At 34.2% G+C, this 23,452-nt stretch overlaps 1 protein-coding gene across 1 annotated transcript in view; it reads right to left on the bottom strand.

The window, feature by feature from the left end:
- Positions 1 to 7,806: 7,806 nt before the first annotated feature.
- Positions 7,807 to 23,452, bottom strand: part of LOC132546258 (neural proliferation differentiation and control protein 1-like) — a 54,627-nt gene continuing 38,981 nt past the window's right edge. Inside the window, exons 5-7 of the mRNA XM_060209968.1 lie at positions 15,094 to 15,261; positions 12,258 to 12,357; positions 7,807 to 11,537 (exon numbers count right to left, since the gene is read on the bottom strand). Coding sequence (XP_060065951.1) covers positions 11,451 to 11,537; positions 12,258 to 12,357; positions 15,094 to 15,261 — 355 coding nt within the window. The 3' untranslated portion in view covers positions 7,807 to 11,450. The remainder of the gene's footprint in view (positions 11,538 to 12,257; positions 12,358 to 15,093; positions 15,262 to 23,452) is intronic.

Raw genomic sequence — 23,452 nt, 5'->3', positions numbered from 1 at the left:
AAGAACTACTTATTATTAAAATAATGAACACGGGCTAGATAAATAAGTTATTAAACGATCGGGTGATTGGAACATCGAGAAATGCAGATTTACTTATTACATTTTCACTTTTTATTAAATGTTTTATCATCGTAACGTAGTAAAATGTTACGGTGAAGTTGTTTATTTTTTATCCAATGATATGTGACTAGCCAGTAATTATTGTTTAATTCCAAGATGAGTTTTTTTCACGATTATACATAATTCATAGAAAATGTGAAACACACGCTGAAGACGTCATCTTAAACTGTATTACAGATTATCTGTCTTTTGAAATTTAACATATCTTTGCAGAAAAAAAATACTAACGAATAGATACCTGGTTTTCTCTTACAAAACAGTAAAACTAGAGAGAGAGAGAGAGAGAGAGAGAGAGAGAGAGAGAGAGAGAGAGAGAGAGAGAGAGAGAGAGAGAGAGAGAGAGAGAGAGAGAGAGAGAGAGAGAGAGAGAGAGAGAGAGAGAGAGAGAGAGAGAGAGAGAGAGAGAGAGAGAGAGAGAGAGAGAGAGAGAGAGAGAGAGAGAGAGAGAGAGAGAGAAAAAAAATTTAACATATCTTTGCAGAAAAAAAATACTAACGAATAGATACCTGGTTTTCTCTTACAAAACAGTAAAACTAGAGAGAGAGAGAGAGAGAGAGAGAGAGAGAGAGAGAGAGAGAGAGAGAGAGAGAGAGAGAGAGAGAGAGAGAGAGAGAGAGAGAGAGAGAGAGAGAGAGAGAGAGAGAGAGAGAGAGAGAGAGAGAGAGAGAGAGAGAGAGAGAGAGAGAGAGAGAGAGAGAGAGAGAGAGAGAGAGAGAGAGAGAGAGAGAGAGAGAGAGAGAGAGAGAGAGAGAGAGAGAGAGAGAGAGAGAGAGAGAGAGAGAGAGAGAGAGAGAGAGAGAGAGAGAGAGAGAGAGAGAGAGAGAGAGAGAGAGAGAGAGAGAGAGAGAGAGAGAGAGGGAGAGAGGGAGAGAGAGATGTTCTTAAATACAAAACAGTAAAACTATAAAGATATGTTTTAGTTAAAAGTAACATTTCAAATTAAAATATTTTCATGATTCACCGATTTCTCCCCTTTCAGCAGTACGCACGAAATTAATTTTTCAGTCGATAATAATTTCAAGTTGTAAAAACACCGTTGATTATACTCACTACATACAATAATGTGTCAATTATTTCTCCTGAAAACTGAGACACGGAGCCGCATGTGCTGTCCTTGAGAAAGACACTTTACCACAATTTCTCTGGATGTCATGCGTCTGACGTTCCAAAATGAGGTACTATAATGTTGTCAGCAACCATTCTAGCAGGCGATAAACCCAACACACAATCCCCAGAGTACGAGATTGTGTCATTTTCATGCATGTATTGTGTTCTTATTGCACCTATCTACAGTATTGATTGTATTATCTACACACATTTCTCAATAATTTTAGCTAATGCCTTATTTGGATACACATTACTCTTTGGCTTTGCTTTAAAGGTATTAATATTTAGAACGGATTTTTTTTGCCTCTTGTGCTACAGACGTGTGCAACAAACGAGATCCATTTTGCCAACTTGAAGGTTTCCAGTACTATGTAGCGATCGATTCATCCTTCTGTACGAAAGAGGAATACAAAACATATTCCAAAACAGTTTCTATCGGAACGTTGTTGACGTTGATCTGTCATGGTAACTCTGAGCTTATTTTCGGCCCAAAGAAATGTTAAAGGACAGGGGTATACCGGAAAGGTCAGTCTCAGAGCATTTGAAGAGATGGTTGTGAAAAAAGTGTGACATATTTCGGACGGGTAGATATTCATGTACTCTCGAAGATTCGTCAAAAGGGTAAAACTTAAAATATATATTTGCTTACAATGACATCTTAATTCAACCAAGATTGCCTCCGTTCATACTACCACGAAATTGTGTACAAATACGTAAACTTTTTTTTATCCCCCGCGAAACGCATTTGCGGGGGTTATTTAAATTGGGCTCCGTCCGTCCGTCCGTCCGTCCAAGTGCTTTTCCGGGCTGTAACTTCGAAACCGTTCAACTCAACTTCACAAAACTTCCTATATATATATTAAGTTGATGCCTTAGTTGTGCCTTTTGCTAATGGCGACATTTCACTCTTTATATTGTTTTTCTGTTACCTTGGAAACGTAGTCAGAAAACACCAAAAGACGGCTTTTCCGAGCTATAACTTCCAAACTATTGAACCCAACTTCACAAAACTTTCTGTTTATATTAAGTCATTGCCCTAGTTGTGCCTTTTGCTATTGTCGACATTTCACTTATTATATTGTTTTGTTACCATGGAAACATAATCAGAAAACACCAAAAGAGGGCTTTTCCGGGCTATAACTTCCAAACCGTTCCACTCAACTTCACAAAACTTTCTGCACATATTAAATGGGTGCCCTATTCGTGCCTTTTGCTATTGTCGTCATTTTACTTTATACATTTTTTTCTGTTTCCATGGAAACATAGTCAAATAACACAAAAAGAGGCTTTTCCAGGCTATATCTTCCAAACTGTTCCACTCAACTTCACAAAACTTACTGCACATATTAACTTAGTGCCATAGTTGAACCTTTTGCTATTAACAACATTTCATTTTTTATTATATTTTTTCAGTTTTTGCAAAAATATAGTTAAAAACCTCAAAAGAAGGCTTTTTCTGAGATACAACTTCAAGGCATTGGCCCCTCAGAGTGTGATCATTATCATTATTATTACATGTTTTACATCTCTTACATAGTAAATCTTTTGTTGCCTGAAGATAGCTGTTATGCCTGAAAACGATACTGAAACACATTTGTTGTGTTGATTCTATATTTTCAATTATATCTCTCTCTCTATATATATATAATGTTGAAGTTGAGGAGATGTGAGTTTATTATTTTCTTCTGGTGCTTTCACTGTAATAGACCTTCACGTGCAAAGTATTGAAACATAAGTGTGTGAAGTCTCAAATTATTACATTGCTATATATAGCATATTTGGGTTCCATACCAACACCTGTGTGCGGGGGATAATGCCACGCTTTCCGGCATCTTGTTTCAGTTTAAAAAGCTTGTCCTTCCTACAAGGGACGGCTTTGACATCAGCTTCCATTATTCTGCCTTTTTTATCTGCAGCGGTACATATCTTGACAGAATTAACGTGGAAATCAGATTTATGTAACACTGCTGTAAAATGTTACTCATACTTCGTGAAAGAATTAGACCAACTATAACGACCACACAAATTCACTGTTGTGTCGTGGTAAACAAATGTGTTATCAGTAGGATAACCTGCGTATTTTATTCTGGGAACTTGGAATTGAAGGTCCACTAACGAACATCGATTAGAAAGAAGAAACAAAAAACCGAAATAATTCCTGCCACTTTTTCCAATACAGGATAAGACATTTATGCTTGTTGGACAAATTCTCTTAAAATCAACTAAAAGCATATTGCACACGGATTTCATCGTTCAGTGTTGTCACTTCCCTTGTCACTTTCACAGTGCGGTAAAAGTCACGTGGCTGATGTAGTAAAATGGTATAATCTAATAGAGTCTCCCGCTGAAGAAATCTCATTCACTGGTCATCAAACATTAATTTAGTATAAAACAATATTTCTAAAAAAATTAACAATATTACCCATACATATAAATTACATTTGTGATGGGAAAACATCGATTATTTACATGATATAACACTACTTCAAAAATAAAATTGAGAGAGGGAGAAAATCGGTTTAGTACAAATAGAATTAGTCTTCACTGCAAGAACTCAGATACCGAAAACCAAGAGAGTAAAAACCCGCGAATCAGGAAAGCTATAAAGGTCAGTAGATTGCATTACATTGTATGCTGGTACCAAAGTAAATACCAGATAAATTATTACACAATATTGGCTTAACACCTTCAACAGTGTTATAAAATGTTAAAAATAAGTCGGGATAGAGATCTATAGTGATAAAGCAGAAGACACTTATCCCTCCGGAACACCTGGTCTCATTCTCGTGTACCTTTTCAGGGGTTCTATTAAATCTTTCTTAATTATATTTTGCCCTGGTTGTCACTGCTTTTGAGTTTGAATAATGATTTTGATGATATATCGGTATTGTGTATATGTTTAATGGTGTTATCTAAGTTGATAATAAACTGGAAATTATTCTTCAGTGTCAGTAAAGCTTTATCATCGGAGCTATAAACAATGCTATTGAAATTTCTAACAGAATTAAAATTTTACTTTCACATAAAGTACTGCTCAAATCTTTTAACTCTGAAACATCATCACTTACAATCGCATCACGTGATCACTTATAATTGGATCACGTGACATCCTTTATGTAAGCAACTACATTATATATCACATCACTTTTGACACACGTTTCCTAAACCTTTCACAGGTCTTGTCATAGTTACTTGGAATAAGTTCATCATAGCTTGCATTATTTCTCAATGAGAAAGTATTTAGATAATAAATAGTGAATCACCTCTGGGTGATGTAGTCAGAAATAAAATTAAACTGATAATAACACTGACATCAAAACTTAAGAAATCTTACTAACTACATTATGCATATGAAAGGTCCTATTAGTTTACAGTTAAGTTCAACTTAGTCCTAATTTCTGTATCACAAGGTGCTCTAGACTTAAAATTTGATTTTACTTTCTTTCTCTAAACTAGGCATACTTGACTTTTTATTATCAGGTTTCATAAGTAAGCTCTTCCAGAGAGGAACCTGGTACTTATAGGTAGCTGTATGATGAGGAATTCACAGTCACAAAATGACCAAATTAGATTTTGATAATTGAATATGTTAACTCTATTTCTCAAAATTGGCAGGATGTTTCCAAAACATTTCTAATAAATGCCCTTCATGGTCATCACTGTTTTGTTTTGAAATTAGGATTCTGTCTGCAGAATTTGCTGGCTGATTTGACTGTCATAAATAGGCTCGGATTGGATTCTGGAGGCCCAGGTGAAATTCAGATAGTAACTGGTGTAATTAGCAATAGCAGTAATAATAACACCACCTAGCTAAATTCTGTTACACTAGAATAACATCACATGGAAGATTTTAGTCCGATACAATCTTATCCTAATCATACTCCTATTTTCTGATAGGTTGTCTGTTCAGAGACAATATTTTTTCAGTTTCATATATCACACAAAACAAGAATTAAAAAATGGTCTGGGTTTTAGTGTCTAAAATTATTGAAGTTAGTGAAAACTTTCATTATATAAAATATTAGTTTTTACATTCTGTATGCGTATAAAAATGGTAACATGCTAAAACAAGAGATCCCAGAGGGATCTTGGCGCCCACCATTATAGGATCTGTTTTCAGTTCTTGAAGATTTTTTTTTGTTTGTTACAGGTGTTGTAAATGTTCATGAACTGGTCTCCATTGAATTTACTCAATGATGGCACAAGATATTTTTATTAAGCACCTATTAGCAAATATCATTTGAAAAAGATCCCAAAGTATTATTAGATAGCAGTCAGTTACAGGTGGATAATGGACAATATGCTTGTCCTGTATTACTGTCGACATCCAAGATGGCTGCCTGTGGGCCATCTTGAATTCGAATCAGTCCAAAAAAGGTACAATGCACAACTAGGGACCAAGGGGAACCTGCATATGAAATTTGAGAAAGATCCATCCAGTACTTTCCAAGAAATAGCGGTAACAAACTTTTACATCCAAAATCCAAGATGGCCACCTGTCGGCCATCTTGAATTCGAATCAGTCAAAAAAAGGTACAATGCACAACTAGGGACCAAGGGGAACCTGCATATGAAATTTGAGAAAGATCCATCCAGTACTTTCCAAGAAATAGCAGTAACAAACTTTTACATTCAAAATCCAAGATGGCCACCTGTCGGCCATCTTGAATTCGAATCAGTCCAAAAAAGGTACAATGCACAACTAGGGACCAAGGGGAAACTGCATATGAAATTTGAGAAAGATCCATCCAGTACTTTCCAAGAAATAGCGGTAACAAACTTTTACATCCAAAATCCAAGATGGCCACCTGTCGGCCATCTTGAATTCGAATCAGTCCAAAAAGGTACAATGCACAACTAGGGACCAAGGGGAACCTGCATATGAAATTTGAGAAAGATCCATCCAGTACTTTCCAAGAAATAGCGGTAACAAACTTTTACATCCAAAATCCAAGATGGCCACCTGTCGGCCATCTTGAATTCGAATCAGTCCAAAAAAGGTACAATGCACAACTAGGGACCAAGGGGAACCTGCATATGAAATTTGAGAAAGATCCATCCAGTACTTTCCAAGAAATAGCGGTAACAAACTTTTACATCCAAAATCCAAGATGGCCACCTGTCGGCCATCTTGAATTCGAATCAGTCCAAAAAAGGTACAATGCACAACTAGGGACCAAGGGGAAACTGCATATGAAATTTGAGGAAGATCCATCCAGTACTTTCACAGAAATAGCGGTAACAAACTTTTACTTCCAAAATCCAAGATGGCCACTTGTCGGCCATCTTGAATTCGAATCAGTCAAAAAAAGGTACAATGCACAACTAGGGACCAAGGGGAAACTGCATATGAAATTTGAGGAAGATCCATTAAGTACTTTCTCAGAAATAGCGGTAACAAACTTTTACTTCCAAAATCCAAGATGGCCACCTGTCGGCCATCTTGAATTCGAATCAGTCAAAAAATGTACAATGCACAACTAGGGACCAAGGGGAACCTGCATATGAAATTTGAGAAATATCCATCCAGTACTTTTCCAGAAATAGCGGTAACAAACTTTTACTTCCAAAATCCAAGATGGCCACCTGTCGGCCATCTTGAATGCGAATCAGTTCAAAAAAGATACAATGCACAACTAGGGACCAAGGGGAACCTGCATATGAAATTTGAAAAAGATCCATCCAGTACTTTTCCAGAAATAGCGGTAACAAGAATTGTTTACGGACGGACGGACGGACCACGGACGCAAGGCGATTTGAATAACCCACCATCTATTTGAATAGATGGTGGGCTAAAAAGCAACATCTGTTTCATATTGAATGCAGATACCTATTCTCTAAGGATAATTGTATCCACTCTCCTGTAATCAATAGTTGTGACAGATAAACATGACTGGGTTCTATATGACAGAATTAATCACTACCTACTAGAGGATGAATCATTGTTTCTCGTAGTTAAGCATTGTGTGTTTTATTTCCTGTTGATATCATATAGACTATAAAACAATGGCTATTATAGGAAAGACTTTTTAAATGGAACATGTCAACTTTTGTCATTTCTCATAAAGTAGAGTTCCATTATGATTTCTTCTATCTGCAGTTTTAAGCAATAACGCATCTTCATCAAAAGAAATTAACAGTTGTCGGAAATTTGAAACACTATCTTGGAGATTGTTTATTCGTAAATAATCTCATCAATAAGCAATTTTCTGCAGGACTAATGGCAAAATATTGACAATATTGGCAAAACAAGGTTGTGTGTCCTTGAGTCTGTAATTATATTGGTACATCAATGCAGACATGTCATTTGTGGTTCTAAGGATTCGAAGCAGCTCAAATCAACAGAAATTAATAATTTTCAGGAATTAAAAAAAAATATTCTGGAGATTGTTTACTCGCATCTATTCTCATCATTAGTTCAAACACAACCTGGCTTTGAAGTACAATGTCAAACATAACGATAGAAACCATAGTTCACTGTCGGTCCAATAGACTAAAGATGTCATGATGGTCGGTGTTAAGGCTCGTCTGTGATCTTGTGTCCAAACATACACACATAAAACAAACCCAATGTTTTTCTTCAAGTTTTATTTCATATGTAAAATTATACAGTAGTTTATTATATGTCCGGAATTCACAAATAAAACAATTAAGTAAGTGTTAGCTAAAATAGAAGACAAATCTTAGATCATATTCCAATTGTCAGTCAGTTTCTGTAAATCTATCATCAATCACGATTGAAAAAGTCACAATAAAAAGAAAAAACAGGAAAGAAAAATACAACTCTCAAAATTTGTTTAATACATATACTTATAAACCTATATGAAAATGTGTGGAGAAAAAGCAAAAAAAAAAAAAAAAAAATAAGTAAACAAATACCAATATTATTCTTTGATGTCATAAATAAGAAATTAGTGTGTTTACATATGAAATAAGACTTTACTACTGATAACAATACTAGACCTAAACAACATGCATGTTACAACAAAAAGTTGTAAATAGTTGAATTTTCTAAATGATGTTATGATTCAACAGATTTAATTCTTGGATGTAAATTTCAGAGTTGATTATTAAAATGTATCATAGTTAAAATTAGTGTAAGCACTATTTTCGTGTGTGCAAAATTAAAATTTAAAATCTTCTCCAAAGTAAATGTGATTTTTTTTTTGTAGTTGCAACTTACTTGCATACAAAATTTATGATAGATATGACAATTATTTGTTAGATAGTTGAACAAATTCCTTTTAAGATCTCGTGTTGTTTCAGCAAGAACACTGTTAAGGGTTATTGCACATTTCGAAGAAAAACATTGAAAAATACTATATCTTTATTGGGAATTGATTTCCGTTACTTATGTGTAAAGAAATTTAAAGAAATGAAAGCAAATTTGAAAATTTATATATTATTTAAGGAAATAAATAAAAATTGAAAATTAAATCTATAACTTTATAGTATTTTTAGTATGACATAATTATCATATATCATTTTTTGTAATATTTCCTGTTTTACTGTTGAAGCGAATATAGACAAAATCTGTCTCTTAAATAAGAAGTAATAATGATAAAGTCATCTCCAGTCTCAACACATAACAAAAAACTACTAAATTACCCTTCGTAAAGAACACTTTCCTGTTTAAAAAATGAACAATACTTCTGAATGAATTTAAGTTGAGAATAATTATATAAATCTCAAAAGAAGGAAAATTCACCTTAAATGAAAACAACATGAGGAATGTAGGAATTGATGGAAAGTTAACACTAACCTTAGCCCACACTATACAGCACTTATTACATGGCATGTTCCTGCGTATAGTATGCACACCCTTTTTGACACGACAGTTTTTGCCTAAAAAAGTGTGCACTATACGCGCAAATTTACGGTAATAGACCACTGCCGAGCAGAACCAGCCGATTAGGGTACATCTCTTAATAATACTTACATTTCAATATACCAAAATACATATCTTTGATGCAAATACTAATTAATACTTCAATTTGTAGACACAAGAAATGTTAACATATTTTGCTTTAGAGGTCAAATGTGATGAAAACTTCTTTTACTACTATAGCCAGACATAGTTCTGTTTACAAACAAAAAACAAAATCACATAGACAATAGAGAATGCTATCACTGTACTGTTACAAAACCCTCACCAAGTCTTCCTGGCCTCATCCAAAACGTCGCAATTGATTCATATGCAGTATGATTCCCGTTCCATAACAACCTGCATGTATACAGAATATAACCAGCTTCTATATCTATCTTCAGCAAATAAATTTGCTGTCTGTCTTGAAGAGAGTAAATTCACAACCAATAACAGAACTCAACACAGTAAGGAGAATGTGTTAACCAATACAATGACTTTGTCATACCTGTCAATCACCAACACATCCTTTTATAACCATAAAGCTTGCATGCCCAATACATCTGTATGGACCTACACCTGCATCTTAAGGCCACACTCCATAATTACAGAATAAACTTAAGATATATACAAACATATACTTGTTAAAACTTAACAAAGATAATACAGAAGATATGCATTAATACAGAATTTTGCTGACTTGACAAAAACACTTCCTGTCTGCTTCACTTAAATTGTCTACACACTATAGGCTATTGTCTAGTTTGAAATTACTCACAGGTATCATGTCACATAACTGCCTCTAAGTGATATTTCATAATTTTTTTTCGTCAGCATAATGATACCATTTGCTGATGGATGTTTTGTAGATTTAAACATAACATTAATGATACTGGTCTCAATGGATTGTTTCTGTAATCAAAGCATGTTAGTAGGTAAATCTGAATGAAATATAAATTCATATACGAAGAGATTGAAGAATATTAAATGAAAAAGAAACATGTAAAAATGTGAGATCAATAAATAGTTAGGGATTTCAAATAACTGAGAAAAGTTTCTAATTCTAATTTAAAGATTAAACCGTAGCTGATGTTGAAATTACATTACAAAGTGTCATGTCAACTAGTGCATATCTCCTCTCCCTTACAATATTACATAAACCATCAATAGTTACATATGTACCGGTATGGTGTTTTCTTTGGAATGCGAGCAGAAACAAATCTATAGCATGTATAATACTATTCTAACAAAAAAAAAAAATATTAACACCTGAAATAACCGATCTAAAACACCTAGCAAATGCCTGGATAGTCCCTGTCAACACTAAACCTAGCAAATGCCTTTATAGTCCCTATCAACATTAAACCTAGCAAATGCCTGGATAGTCCCTATCAACACTATCTCGATGATGAAGCAATCACAGCAGTAGTGATACACAGCCCAGTAAACCTCAGATCTACACTAACATTGAAATCTTTATCATAGATCTAGATATTAAGGCTAACACACAATCTGGTGAGGGAAAATTTGACAAAATGTTCAGGATTTCTAACAGAAATGTGTATCAAACACATCAATAAAATAGCTTCAATTACAGTCATTTAATTGGGGAGTGTTTTTTGTGACCATTTGAAATATGCTTATCTCAACCCAATTACCTGGTTAGCAAAACAGGCGTGACAACTGTCCACATATTAGACACCAAGACTCTGAAGTAACTTTTCTTTGGAATTATGCAAATGCAGTGAAATAATCACAAGATGTGAATAAAATGGCAAGTAGGAAATTTTTTGTGCAATTATATGTACATTGTATACTATTTATACTCTTCAAAGTAGGAGAACTTGGAAAGTAGGTCAAATCTGAACTATTTTGAAGAGTTAAAATGAGTATACTGTGAAATTGTACACTATAAAGCATAAAATAAATAGTGAAAACATTTTGACAATCGTATGTTCTCAGGTAGTTTTAAGGTACAAGTCAATACTGTCTAAATGGTAAACAAAAGCTCCAAATAGGATAGAAAATAATATTCTGTTGTTTCATGATACAGACTTATCATTACAGTAATTTCCCAATTTATAATGAACTGAATAAGAACCATGTGAATGTTACATTGTCTTGACAGAATTATATGAAATGTTATTCAATTTTACTTGAAAATTTGCCCCTTTTGAAAACAGGTTTTATCCTAATTACACAGCATGCATTCCACAGATCAAATCACAGGGATAAAATAATTACTAACCAATAAATATCTTAATCACAGAGCACTTATCTAAGAACAACAAAAAATATCCCACCACAACTACATATGATTTGTACCCATTAGCCAGAGCTAAGGGAGATAACTATGCCCTCACTGGGGTTCCTTAGGATGTTCTGGTCCAGGGGCTCCAGGTGTCTCCTCACTGAATAATGGATTTCTGACTTCCATTTCCCCGGTCTGGTAACAAACAAAGAAAAAAACATGGTTGAAAAAGGTCAAAAACAAACAAACAAAAAAAAGCATCATTTATTTTTATGACAGCTGAATATTATTAGCAAAATTAATTTTAGATAATATAGCCTTGAATTATAGTGGTATCATTCAGGAATGATTCAACAATTGATTTCAGTATTTACTATTATTATTATTATTATTATTATTATTATTATGTATTATGTAATTTCTTCCAATAAAACTGTATCGTAAACATAAATTCTGAGAAATCAAAGGGCAAGTAACTCTCAAAAATCAACATAAAATTCCATTGTTATGTATTCTAAGTTTCAAAGAGAAGTTTAGTAGTTAGGAATTTGTAAATCTTCTGTATGCCATAAAGTTTTATATGAAACATTACAGAATACAGGTTATGATGATCATGCCTATGTATGGCATATCTGTTGATTATATGATCTACAAATTTAGCAAGTACTTGTCTTTTGATATTTAGGGTAAATTTCAAAGGCAAGATTGCATATATTAATACAGTTTTCAAGTTACGCATCCTGTTTTGGAGATAAAGTAAAGATGTACGGTGTTTATATTTTGATAAACAACATATTGACTTTTCCTGATGTGTCTATAAACGAGACAAAAACAGCTGATGACAATATGAATTTGTAAGATAAATGATAGATAGTAAATACCCTTTCTAACAACTAAAACCTGTTATCTACTTACCGGTGCCAGACCAGGACATTCATATACAGTGTAATCACCCTCCTCATTTTCCTCCTCTGATTCATCTTCAGATGCATCATGTTTCATCTCACCATTAGCTCTGTAAGGACAAACATTTTATAAAACATCACCTATTGAAATATCACCTTTTTCTGCTCATTAAAGACCAAACACACATACGCTAAGGCCTTACTGACAACATTACCTAGGAGCACAATTACATATATACAAACAAGTATGAGCAGGGTTTTAAAGAAGTACTCAGTGAAATTAAATGTTTTAACATCCATGCTTCAACTAATTTTGTCATGACAATGTCCAAAACCATCAAAAATCCAGAAAAATTGCATGCACCAAAAATCTGTTTTTTTTTATGAATTTTTGTGCGCACAGTAGCAATTTACTAATGGTATGCACAAGAAAAATAAATGAGACATTGTTAAAAGATTGCTGTTATTGCCATTCCTGAGTGAGATCCATCACCATTCCATTTATTTTATAAAAATATTGGATTTCAATGTTCCAAATTTCTGTTTATCATGAACCGAGTTGTATGCTCTAGCTGTGATCTGTATATACCAAATTTTGTTAATGATGATAATAATAAACTTTATTTCTTTTACAAAAATTGAAAAACAAGGTTTTCCACCCTATATTTATCACTCTTGTTGGCCCGAATGAAAGTGTGTGAGGGGTTTTACTGTGGGAGGAAACTAGAGTACCAGGGGAAAACCAGAGAGGTCGGGCAGGTGACATCCATTCTGGGAATCGAACCCAGGAGGGCTAGGTGAAAGGCGAGTGCGTTACCGCTACACCAACTTACCATCCAAATTTTGTTGCATTAACACATATACATGTTGTACTTGGACAGTAAAAAGATCTTGATGCTACGTGTTTTAAAGTAAATGTGGATGTCAATGGAAAAAGGACACTGAAGTCTTAGCTAAGCTACTTTGTTAGAGTGAAATAAAAATAGTTTCTATTTTCTTTGTATGCATTGGAAGTGTTAACTATCCCAGAATCCTGGTAAAAATCAATGAGGAACTGTACAGAATCAATAATTTCACTTTTAACAGAACAAATTTTTATTGTACATTTCACTCCAGTGACCAAATATGTAACTGACCACCATACAATTACTCTATTGATTCTAAAAAAAAAAGACACTTTTTACCACACAACATTAGTAATATTTTCAGGATTTCTGGAGTGTCTCATGAAAATTGGATCTTATTTGAATCACAGGTAATAAATCAGTTCAGTAAGAGTTACCCCTCTTGACTTAGCGGTTCTCTGGTAACAAAAAATTAAATACAATCAATTTTGCTCACTTTCAGAAAGTAAATCTGGCAAAATATTACATTTGTGTTAGAATCAATACGGCCATGTTTCTGTGTGGTCTTAGATAATACAGTCAATATCTGTACGGAGACATTGATGTGCTTAGTTACCTTGTATGAGCCAGTAGGGTACATCTATTGTTATTTTGTTTGCCTTGAGGGATAACTTAACTGACAGGGTCTCCACTAATTAGTTATATTGTTCTCCGCCTGGGAAATTTATCAATGGAACTTACGAGGAAATAGGTCTCCATGAATTCCTTTATGTGTACTACACTGGTTGAAAATTCATTTCATTTACATAGATGTGATAGTTAATTGAAATCTTAAGTTTAGGCTATGCATGGCCTGTATCTGAACTACTCAACTCGCTGTAAGCCGATTCTCTTGTGACAGGTTAAACTAATATTTACTTTAAGACTTGTACTAATCAAGTGAAGGGTCAGCAAATGACCTTAAATGATCTTCAGTGTGCAAGGTTCGCAGGCCTGAGATTCAGCTGTTCATTCCAATACTTAAAATATGCTGATTTTTTCTCTGACAAGAAATTACATTTCAACAACTCTCTTTTACAGTCCCCACGTGAAGGTCAATTAGTGCACTCCGTGCCTCTATACCCACATGTAACATACAACGGAATGCTGATGCGAATTGATGCGTATCATTGATCCTGCTGGCCAGTTTCCGCTTTGAGTAAGCATAATTGACTACCAGTAGCATAACTCAATTTTGCAACCTTTCAGACAATCTATCAGTGTAAGGTGAAAGTATTATTAAATCTCTGCAGATCGCTGTTGATACCAGGACAGATTCAGGACCACACTATCAAGAACAGAAGAAGTCCTCTGACATTAAATCCACATTCAATGCTTTTACCTCTTCCATCAAACCATCTGATTAATCCCAGATTTGAATTCCACTCTGGTAAGTACATTACGTCACTGAGTACTTGTACAGAGTGGTTTTTAGATAAGGTTTTAATCAGAATGCTTTTGAAGCGATTAATATTATCCTACGAATGAGTTTGCACAATTTTCAATCCATTGTAATTGTATAATCCATATAAAATGTTAAATTCTATTTGATGTTGAAGGTTTCTTATTCCATGAAGATCTCAAAGCCCAGAACAGAAAATCAATGATGACCAAGCTGATTTGAATTTTCATTACAAACTGTGTAGATAAACATCTGATCCTGTGTTAGTGGTGTTGTGTGTTACAAACGGATTTGTAAATGTATCTCAATCATGATTGTACTTCGCAACAAAAAATGTTTCTTCGGAGCAAAAGACTCTACTACAGGAGCTTGTAAGCTCCATGTAAAAATGTCCCTACCCAGTTCTAACTATCCCAATAGTATTTTGTATTATGGATACTGAGTATTGTAAGTATACTTAATACAGGATAACCATAGCTATATTATCTCAATTACTGACTGTGAGGGACTACAGACTTATCATAACAAGTCCTATCTGATGCCTTTTATTGTGTACATACTTCTCCATGGCAATCATCTGTTGCTTCTGATGCTGATAGTGATACATCTGTGCACTCTGTGCTAGCTTGCGGTCCCCAGGGGGTGGGGGCATCCTTTCCTTGGAGGGTCCAGTTACTCCATAAGCTGGATACTCCACCTCACTGGCTGCCTTCACATTTTTGTGGAGTCTGGGAACATAGTAAAAGATAACTTCCATTAGTACATAAAACATAACAATCTACCTACTAAATTGTTCACTTTCACATATACCAAGAACAAAAAAAACATGATCAATATTAATGGATTGGCTGCATGTCATCATATTAGACTTAAAACAAGGACTGATGTCTCTATAATTACTTATCAGTTGACAACATCAACAATTATTCCTATCAAAAAACTTCACTAATGTTAAAATGCATAAAAATATTAGTATAAAGTGAGCTTTTCAAAAAAATTGGACAGGTAATTGACATCATAATCAGTAGCTTTAGGATCATTTAATACAGGTTAATATTCTAATAGGTTACTGCCTTTTAGGTCAGGATGACTCATTTCAACTGATGTTATATACATGGTATTGGTGCTTTGCTATTCGATATGGAATCCCTCATATCACATAAAGCAGATTTTCTAGATCTAATTGCAAATCTACCAGGAAAAATGCCAATTACAAATTGTGCAGATTAATGTAAGATGAGCTGATATACTTCCAATATTACAATTTTGTGACTTCAAACATCACACTGATTCAGATGGTAAAGGAATTTATAAATATAGATGTTAGCAATGAACAAGATAAAGTTACGCGTGTGGACGTTGACCTCCAATGATGGAAGCAGAGCGTAGGTAAATATCTCGAGGCAAATCTAATTTGTTGTATTGCTCTCTCAGGTCTATTGTGTTGTGAATACAATATTCAGGATCAATTCATTTGAGCATAGAGATGCCATTGGTACTTACACAATGTAATTTGGAAAGTCGAGTAACGTTAAAGTCACTTTTACATCTCCTGTACGTAACTATATCTATAACATCCAAACTACAAAATATACCATACTGGCATAGATCCCAACATTTTTTTAACTTCTCTGGGAGAATTCTGTATATTCGAAAGCTGCAATATAGTATACTTCCAACTGCTTTTTCTGGTGGGCAAATAGGATTTTTGGAATTATATTGACTCATGATTTTTGTGCAAAAATGTGATGTAGGGAGAGTTGGCTAACACTTATTCTGAAACTATAAATTCATGTTCAATATGTTCTTTCACTTTTCATTAGAACTATGAAAACAAAAACAATACTCACACAAATATCCTGTTCATATTTCACCGTGTCAAATTTTCAGTTATGTATTACAATATCCTATCAATAATCCAAATTAATTTGAATTTCTTGACACTGATAGGAGAGCTGGTAGGAGTCCTCTTTCTGACTAAAGTGACCTGCCAGTTGTTGTTTAGGTCATCCATGCCTTATGACTTCCTATTCTGTAACATTACTGAGTCTATGACAGTAATATTGATGTCTAGCCCAAGGCCACACCCTGATGTGTTTATACTGGGGACCTAAGCACTGTAACATAATGACTAAAACTTTGTTTAATCATCACATGACAGCCAGGTTTATCTAACATCTCACATAAATCTGTCTCAAAGGTCAACTTTCTGTCCAAATGATTGACCCCCTCCCTGTTTAAAACATGGTATTAAGTGTTTAAATGATATTTACTTCCTCTATTGTCTATTCCTACAAACTTAACCTAACAAGGATATCCTTCTTAAGTATAAACAAATACTAGACTGCATATTCTATCCTCCTTTTCAGCCATATTAATCTTAAATGATGCATTTTCAGAAGTACATGTAGTGCTGTGCCTTCTGGCACATGACCACAATGCATCCGTCCATGACAGGCAAGAATGATCACTAACAGACTAAACCAAAAAACCTGTACATGTATCGATATTTGATAATTAAGACAGACCAGATCCACAACCCCACATGGTCAGGACAGAAAAACAAATGATCAGGATTACAACACTAATCTACATAGTGCTGTGTAAAACAATTAACATATCAGCATCACAACCCACCATCACTGAGAAACTTTACATGTGTCGGAACTTCGCTACGAAGTACAATACACTTGCACTGACTGTCATGATGAGTGATTATGCTGCACTTGAATATGACATCTAGAGTTTGTTATTGAGAATAGGATTCACGACATGAAGTGTATTGCTGACAGGGAAATATCATAGGATGTTATCGACAATAGGTTTCTCTCTGTCAATGTATTCTTACTGTAGTCTAGTACCACAGGAAGTTCTGGGGAGACTTGACAAGAAGCTTTCTTTCAGACATTGTGTTCTAACTGTAGTCTAGTAACACAGGATGTTCTGGGGAGACTTGACAAGAAGCTTTCTCTCAGTCATTGTGTTCTAACTGTAGTCTAGTAACACAGGATGTTCTGGGGAGACTTGACAAGAAGCTTTCTCTCAGTCATTGTGTTCTAACTGTAGTCTAGTAACACAGGATGTTCTGGGGAGACTTGACAATAAGCTTTCTCTCAGTCATTGTGTTCTAACTGTAGTCAAGTAACACAGGATGTTTCTCTTTCTCTCAGTCATTGTGTTCTAACTGTAGTCAAGTAACACAGGATGTTCTGGGGAGACTTGACAATAAGCTTTCTCTCAGTCATTGTGTTCTAACTGTAGTCAAGTAACACAGGATGTTCTGGGGAGACTTGACAATAAGCTTTCTCTCAGTCATTGTGTTCTAACTGTAGTCTAGTAACACAGGATGTTCTGGGGAGACTCCACAATAAGCTTTCTCTCAGTCATTGTGTTCTAACTGTAGTCTAGTAACACAGGATGTTCTGGGGAGACTTGACAATAAGCTTTCTCTCAGTCATTGTGTTCTAACTGTAGTCTAGTAACACAGGATGTTCTGGGGAGACTTGACAAGAAGCTTTCTCTCAGTCATTGTGTTCTAACTGTAGTTCTCTCAGTCATTGTGTTCTAACTGTAGTCTAGTAACACAGGATGTTCTGGGGAGACTTGACAATAAGCTTTCTCTCAGTCATTGTGTTCTAACTGTAGTCAAGTAACACAGGATGTTCTGGGGAGACTTGACAATAAGCTTTCTCTCAGTCATTGTGTTCTAGACTGTAGTTTCTCTCAAGTAACACAGGATGTTCTGGGGAGACTTGACAATAAGCTTTCTCTCAGTCATTGTGTTCTAACTGTAGTCTAGTAACACAGGATGTTCTGGGGAGACTTGACAATAAGCTTTATCTCTGTCAATGTGTTCTTACTGTAGTCTTGTACCACGGGATGTTCTGAGGAGACTCCACAAGAAGCTTCCTCTCAGTTAATGTGTTCTAACTGTAGTCTAGTAGTGATAATAATATTTATCTGGTTTTAAAAATACAACTATAATGGACAAAAAAGCAATGTTTTCAAAGGCAATCTAAATATCAATGGATGAAAGCAGGAACTTTTCATTCAAGCAACTGACTTCATTTCTAAAGCTCAATCTTAACAAAAATTCAGATCTCAAAATATTATTTTGTATCCTATTGAATGTGGTAGCAGACCCCTTCTGATGATATATCCTGTAGATATAGATCTACCAAGATTATGTGTCATCCAGTCCAAATGTTGACACTAATATACCACCAGTCTTGCTGTCAATGACAACAATAAGGTATAGGTATTGATCATTCATTATGGATGACAACATTGTAAGCCTGAGGCTGTACCTTCTGTACAGACAGATGACAATCTATTCTCCTAAATACTGGCATTGGTTATGTTTTTTAATGTTTACGAACCTTGTATACAATATTTTAACTTATTTTAATACATGCTTATAACCTACGTCATACAACGTAAGAAATCATCCTTTTATAGAGAATAAATTAGCCTGGTGATCCTTATTTCCTCTCAACACACAATATGACTGTTGTGTGTAGGAATTTACAATAAGAATAAGTAATACAGTTTGATGTTTGTAATCTGGTCTCAGAAATAAAAACATGACAAGAAATATTTACTACTATAGTCCTTCATTGGAATTTGAACTTTTTTCTCGTACACTGGTACAGTTCACCTTTTCAATGAATGATGTAATTAAGTGCTGAACTATCTTTATTACATTTACGATGGATATAAATAACAGAACTTTTAAAGCAAACATTAATAGTATGTCTGTCTGCAAAACTGTTTCTTAAATGACCATAAATGCCAAAATATAGCAGTTCAATGATTATATCTATATTACCTAAGCATGTTGCTCTCTTAAAAACTTAAAGTTTTATCATTGACCTTGATAAACAGACTTTTAAGCTTTATATTGGCATAGATATAAAAGTTTAAAGCTACAATTCTGATGATTTAACCAAAACACATCTATTACTGCATGAGAATCCTGTCTATTTTTTACTAAATATTAGTAGAAAATTTTATTTGGGCACAACTGAGTAAAAAGGGAGAATACTCAAGCCAACGAGATTAAATAGACTATGGTGACAACTATTTACCATGCTACTCATCATAACAGGATATAGATCCTGTTTTTGGTGTTTACTAATCCCGTTCAAGCTTCAAGGCCTCAGGGTGTATGTATAAATGTATTGATTGAATCCCATTGACAATGAAGCATGTCACACAGCTCTATCTGATATGCTACTATTTATAGATTTTCTAACATGTTAATCACCCCCCTCTCGGTGAGACATTTATTCTCACATTCAACGGTATCCTTAATTTCAAAATGACGTCAAAACTGACCTAGATTAACACACCAGGTGAAACATCTATATTTCCCTCAGACCTCTAATAACAAATCAGATTTCAGTGATATCAGTAAGATATACGGACACAGCTGTCAACTTACTAAAATTTCTACATGAAACAGAATATCAGTTACGACAACTGACCAAGAAATTAGCATCACCGTTGAATTTATTGAGTTTTATATATAGCATAAATGCCATTAACAACCATCTTATAAATATAGATGAAGACAAATCAAGATATTGGGTAATAATACTGACAAACTTGTTCCAACACTTCAACTTTCTGATGGAAATTTCAAATGACGAATTTAACTTCTTATTATGCTGTCAAAATAATAATAATGATAGTGACATGTAGACTAAACCTGCTTTTTCTGTATTTTGAAAAATCACTCCATCTACACATGATTTATGATTGTTTCACAGAAACCAAGGTTTTATTATGATTTTGAAACCAATTCCAACCACGAACTAATATTTTACAATTCAATAAGTCACAGTAAACTTTCAGAAAAATTAAATCCTTTGAAATATTTTATCATCTGATAACAAAATCCTGGTATGTTAAATACATGCAGAGTATTTCTTTATCAAGAAGAAATATTCAATTGGTAACTGAAAGTTATTCAACTTTGAAGTTTTATATCAGTAAAGCAGAGTTATGTTCACACAAATTTCCTTCAGCGCAACAATCTAAATAAAATAAAAATGGCTCCAAGCAACAAGTTTTCTTGTCATTAGTGAATTCAGTCTGACTGATTTATATGCTGTTCAAACTTTTAATAAAACAATTTATAGACCACTTCAACCATGAAGGAAACCAACAAATCACGACATATGTTGGAAGTTAAACTATTTGATCCTCGTCATACAGATGTTTTTATTTAATGAATAGCTGCTGCATCATGTAGATTTTTTCTGCCTGAAAAAGCTTTCTACATGTTCGATAAAATGTGTCTTGGAGTTTTTTCTTTTGAAAGTAATTACTGACATCGAGGATTTCCCCTTGAAAAGCTTCTGTGTATATACATGATTTATTTGTAAGGCAATAGTCCCATGCTTGGTAATAGGCTCTATTAGTTGTGTCAAAGTTACACACTTTGCTCTTCACTGCTCTGTGCTTTGACATGCTTATTTCTGTTCTCTTGTTTTCTCTTCAAGATTAGTGGTATGTCATAGCCTCATGGGCATTTTACAGGAGGAAGATGATAGGAGATGACATTTTTAGTCAGTGAGTGAGATAAAAGAGTTGAAATCAATATTAAACAATTCTTTTAATGAGCCTCTAGTTTATATCAATACTAAGTAAAATGTCAGAAACACTCCAAATTCAATATACACAAAGAGACACTTTCTTTGATTCAATGTGAAATCAGGGTTGAAGTAGAAATAATCTTAAAATAGTATTTTTTTCATTGGTGTTACAATTTTATACTGATGTAAAGGGATATTCACCTCTCCAATATATCTGAATTTATCTTATCGACTTTGATTTTGTACACTGTTACCTTTATATAAAAGCACATTACATCACTAACCACCATTCCACTGGTATATTTTGGAAGAAATAACAGAGACAGTTAAGTACCAACAAAAGGTAATGGCTGCTTTTTGATTTCAACATATTTGATACAATTAGATGCTAAACATTAAATCAAAGCCATATAGATAAGACAAGGTATACAACCAGAGGGATCTTGCTGTCCACCATTGTTTAATCTTTATATGCTTCTTTAAAAGTTGGATCTTTTCCCTTCTTTTCTCTGCCCTGTTTTTGCTCTTATGTTGAGACATTTGAACATTCATTTGCAGAAACAGCGATGATAATCTTAACCTACCAAATCAAAAATGGCCATCTTGAAGCCATTTTGCTTCCTCTGATCAAACCCAAAATAACACTGCAACAACTAGAGACCAAGGGGAACAAACATATGAAATTTGAGAGAGATCCATATCTTACTATTCAAGAAATAGTGATATTAAATTTCATAAAAATAATCTGTTGGCCCATTTTTTTTTTATCAGTACCAAAATCAAATGGGCACAACTAGGGTCCAAGGAGAATCTACATTTGCAATTTCAGAAAGGTGCATCTAGCATTTCTCAAGAAATACTGATTACAAAAATTGTTTAAGGTCGGACAAACGATGGACCACGGACTCAGAGCGATTTGAAAAGCAAAATAAGGAGAGATAAATTGTAAGCTAAAAACAGGTACTATTTCACACACAGTGACCTTCTTTCTAACCTAAACTGTAGGGGGATTATGGGTTCAAGTAAGTTTACTAATTAAATTCTGTATAAAGACAATTTGGATCATCAATCATCATCGAGAAATCTCTCCATCACGTTACCCACGACACTGCACAGGAGTTGGGGCATTTCTTTATAAATCACTATGGCAACAACCAGACAACAACAGATGGAATTCAGTCCTGCTACCTTACAGAAAATTTACAAGATTCATTTTTTTAAATCCCACAGCGACATTTAAGTCATGAATCATGCTTAGGTTTGCTAACAAGAACAATTTCCGGTATTGTTTTAAATAACAGATAGATGATTGCAATTTTAAATGTCTTGTCTTTAAAATGACAACATATTACTTCTGTCAAAAGATATTAGTCAAGCAACAACAACCTATACAGAGCTTCCCAATTGGACACTTACACTGCTGGGATATTTAGGATTAGAAAGTTTGACTTCTGACCCCTCGCCATGACAACTGTAGACACAAGCGTCAAAATATGTAACTTCAGAGAAGCATAAATATCAGTTTGACTCCTTGTTATAACATTTGTACTAAAGAACACACCAGTGGGTCATCAGTCCTACATGTGATAATATTGCACTATCAAATTAGGGTGTACCCATGGTAATATCACTGCAAAATACAAGTGTTCCTGTTATTCAGAAAATTGTGGTACAGACTACGAGAGAATGATCGGACATATTGTGACCTAAAGGATAGTGATTATCAGACACTCAGGCATGAATTTTTTACAAAAACAATTTGTCAGAAATTTCGCTAAGTTGAAAAATGGGACATGCAATTTGTTCCTGTTTTAAAGAAGTCCTCATTTTTGTACAGTTTGTAATCAGATGAAGAATTTGAATAAAAGCATTCAGCTCTTATTACAGTATTACCAAGGGGGGATCAGTTAGTAGATGATAAAAGTTTCATATTCATGTACGAAAATGTCTCCTAATAAACGTAAATTATATTTTAGCATGTTAATAGTCAGTTACTGATAATTCTGCGGACAATTTCTTGTCACGTATAGTGATCAATTTTACTTTATACATGTGATCATGACCGGAAATCAAATCCCTAATACAAGAACAAGTTATTGTGATTGGATACAGGGATGTGTCAAAGATGGCAATAATTGATATTAAGCTAGCTTTCACAAGAAAAAAACCACATTATATAACTTATCAACATAATGTACTTAGTATGCTATACAGATAATTGCATCATTTTTTCTCATGTGAGGTCTGAATACACGGTAATTTTTTTTTACAGAAAATGAGGTGTTCATGAGTTGACATCTGTAGCACCATGTATAATAGA

This window comes from Ylistrum balloti, unplaced genomic scaffold (genome assembly GCF_031769215.1).
Source record: "Ylistrum balloti isolate Yb309-2 unplaced genomic scaffold, AGI_CSIRO_Ybal_v1 Utg369882, whole genome shotgun sequence".
Lineage (NCBI taxonomy): Eukaryota > Metazoa > Mollusca > Bivalvia > Pectinida > Pectinidae > Ylistrum > Ylistrum balloti.
The sequence above is the reverse complement of the archived record's forward strand: the minus strand, read 5'-3'. Positions and strand labels throughout refer to the sequence as shown.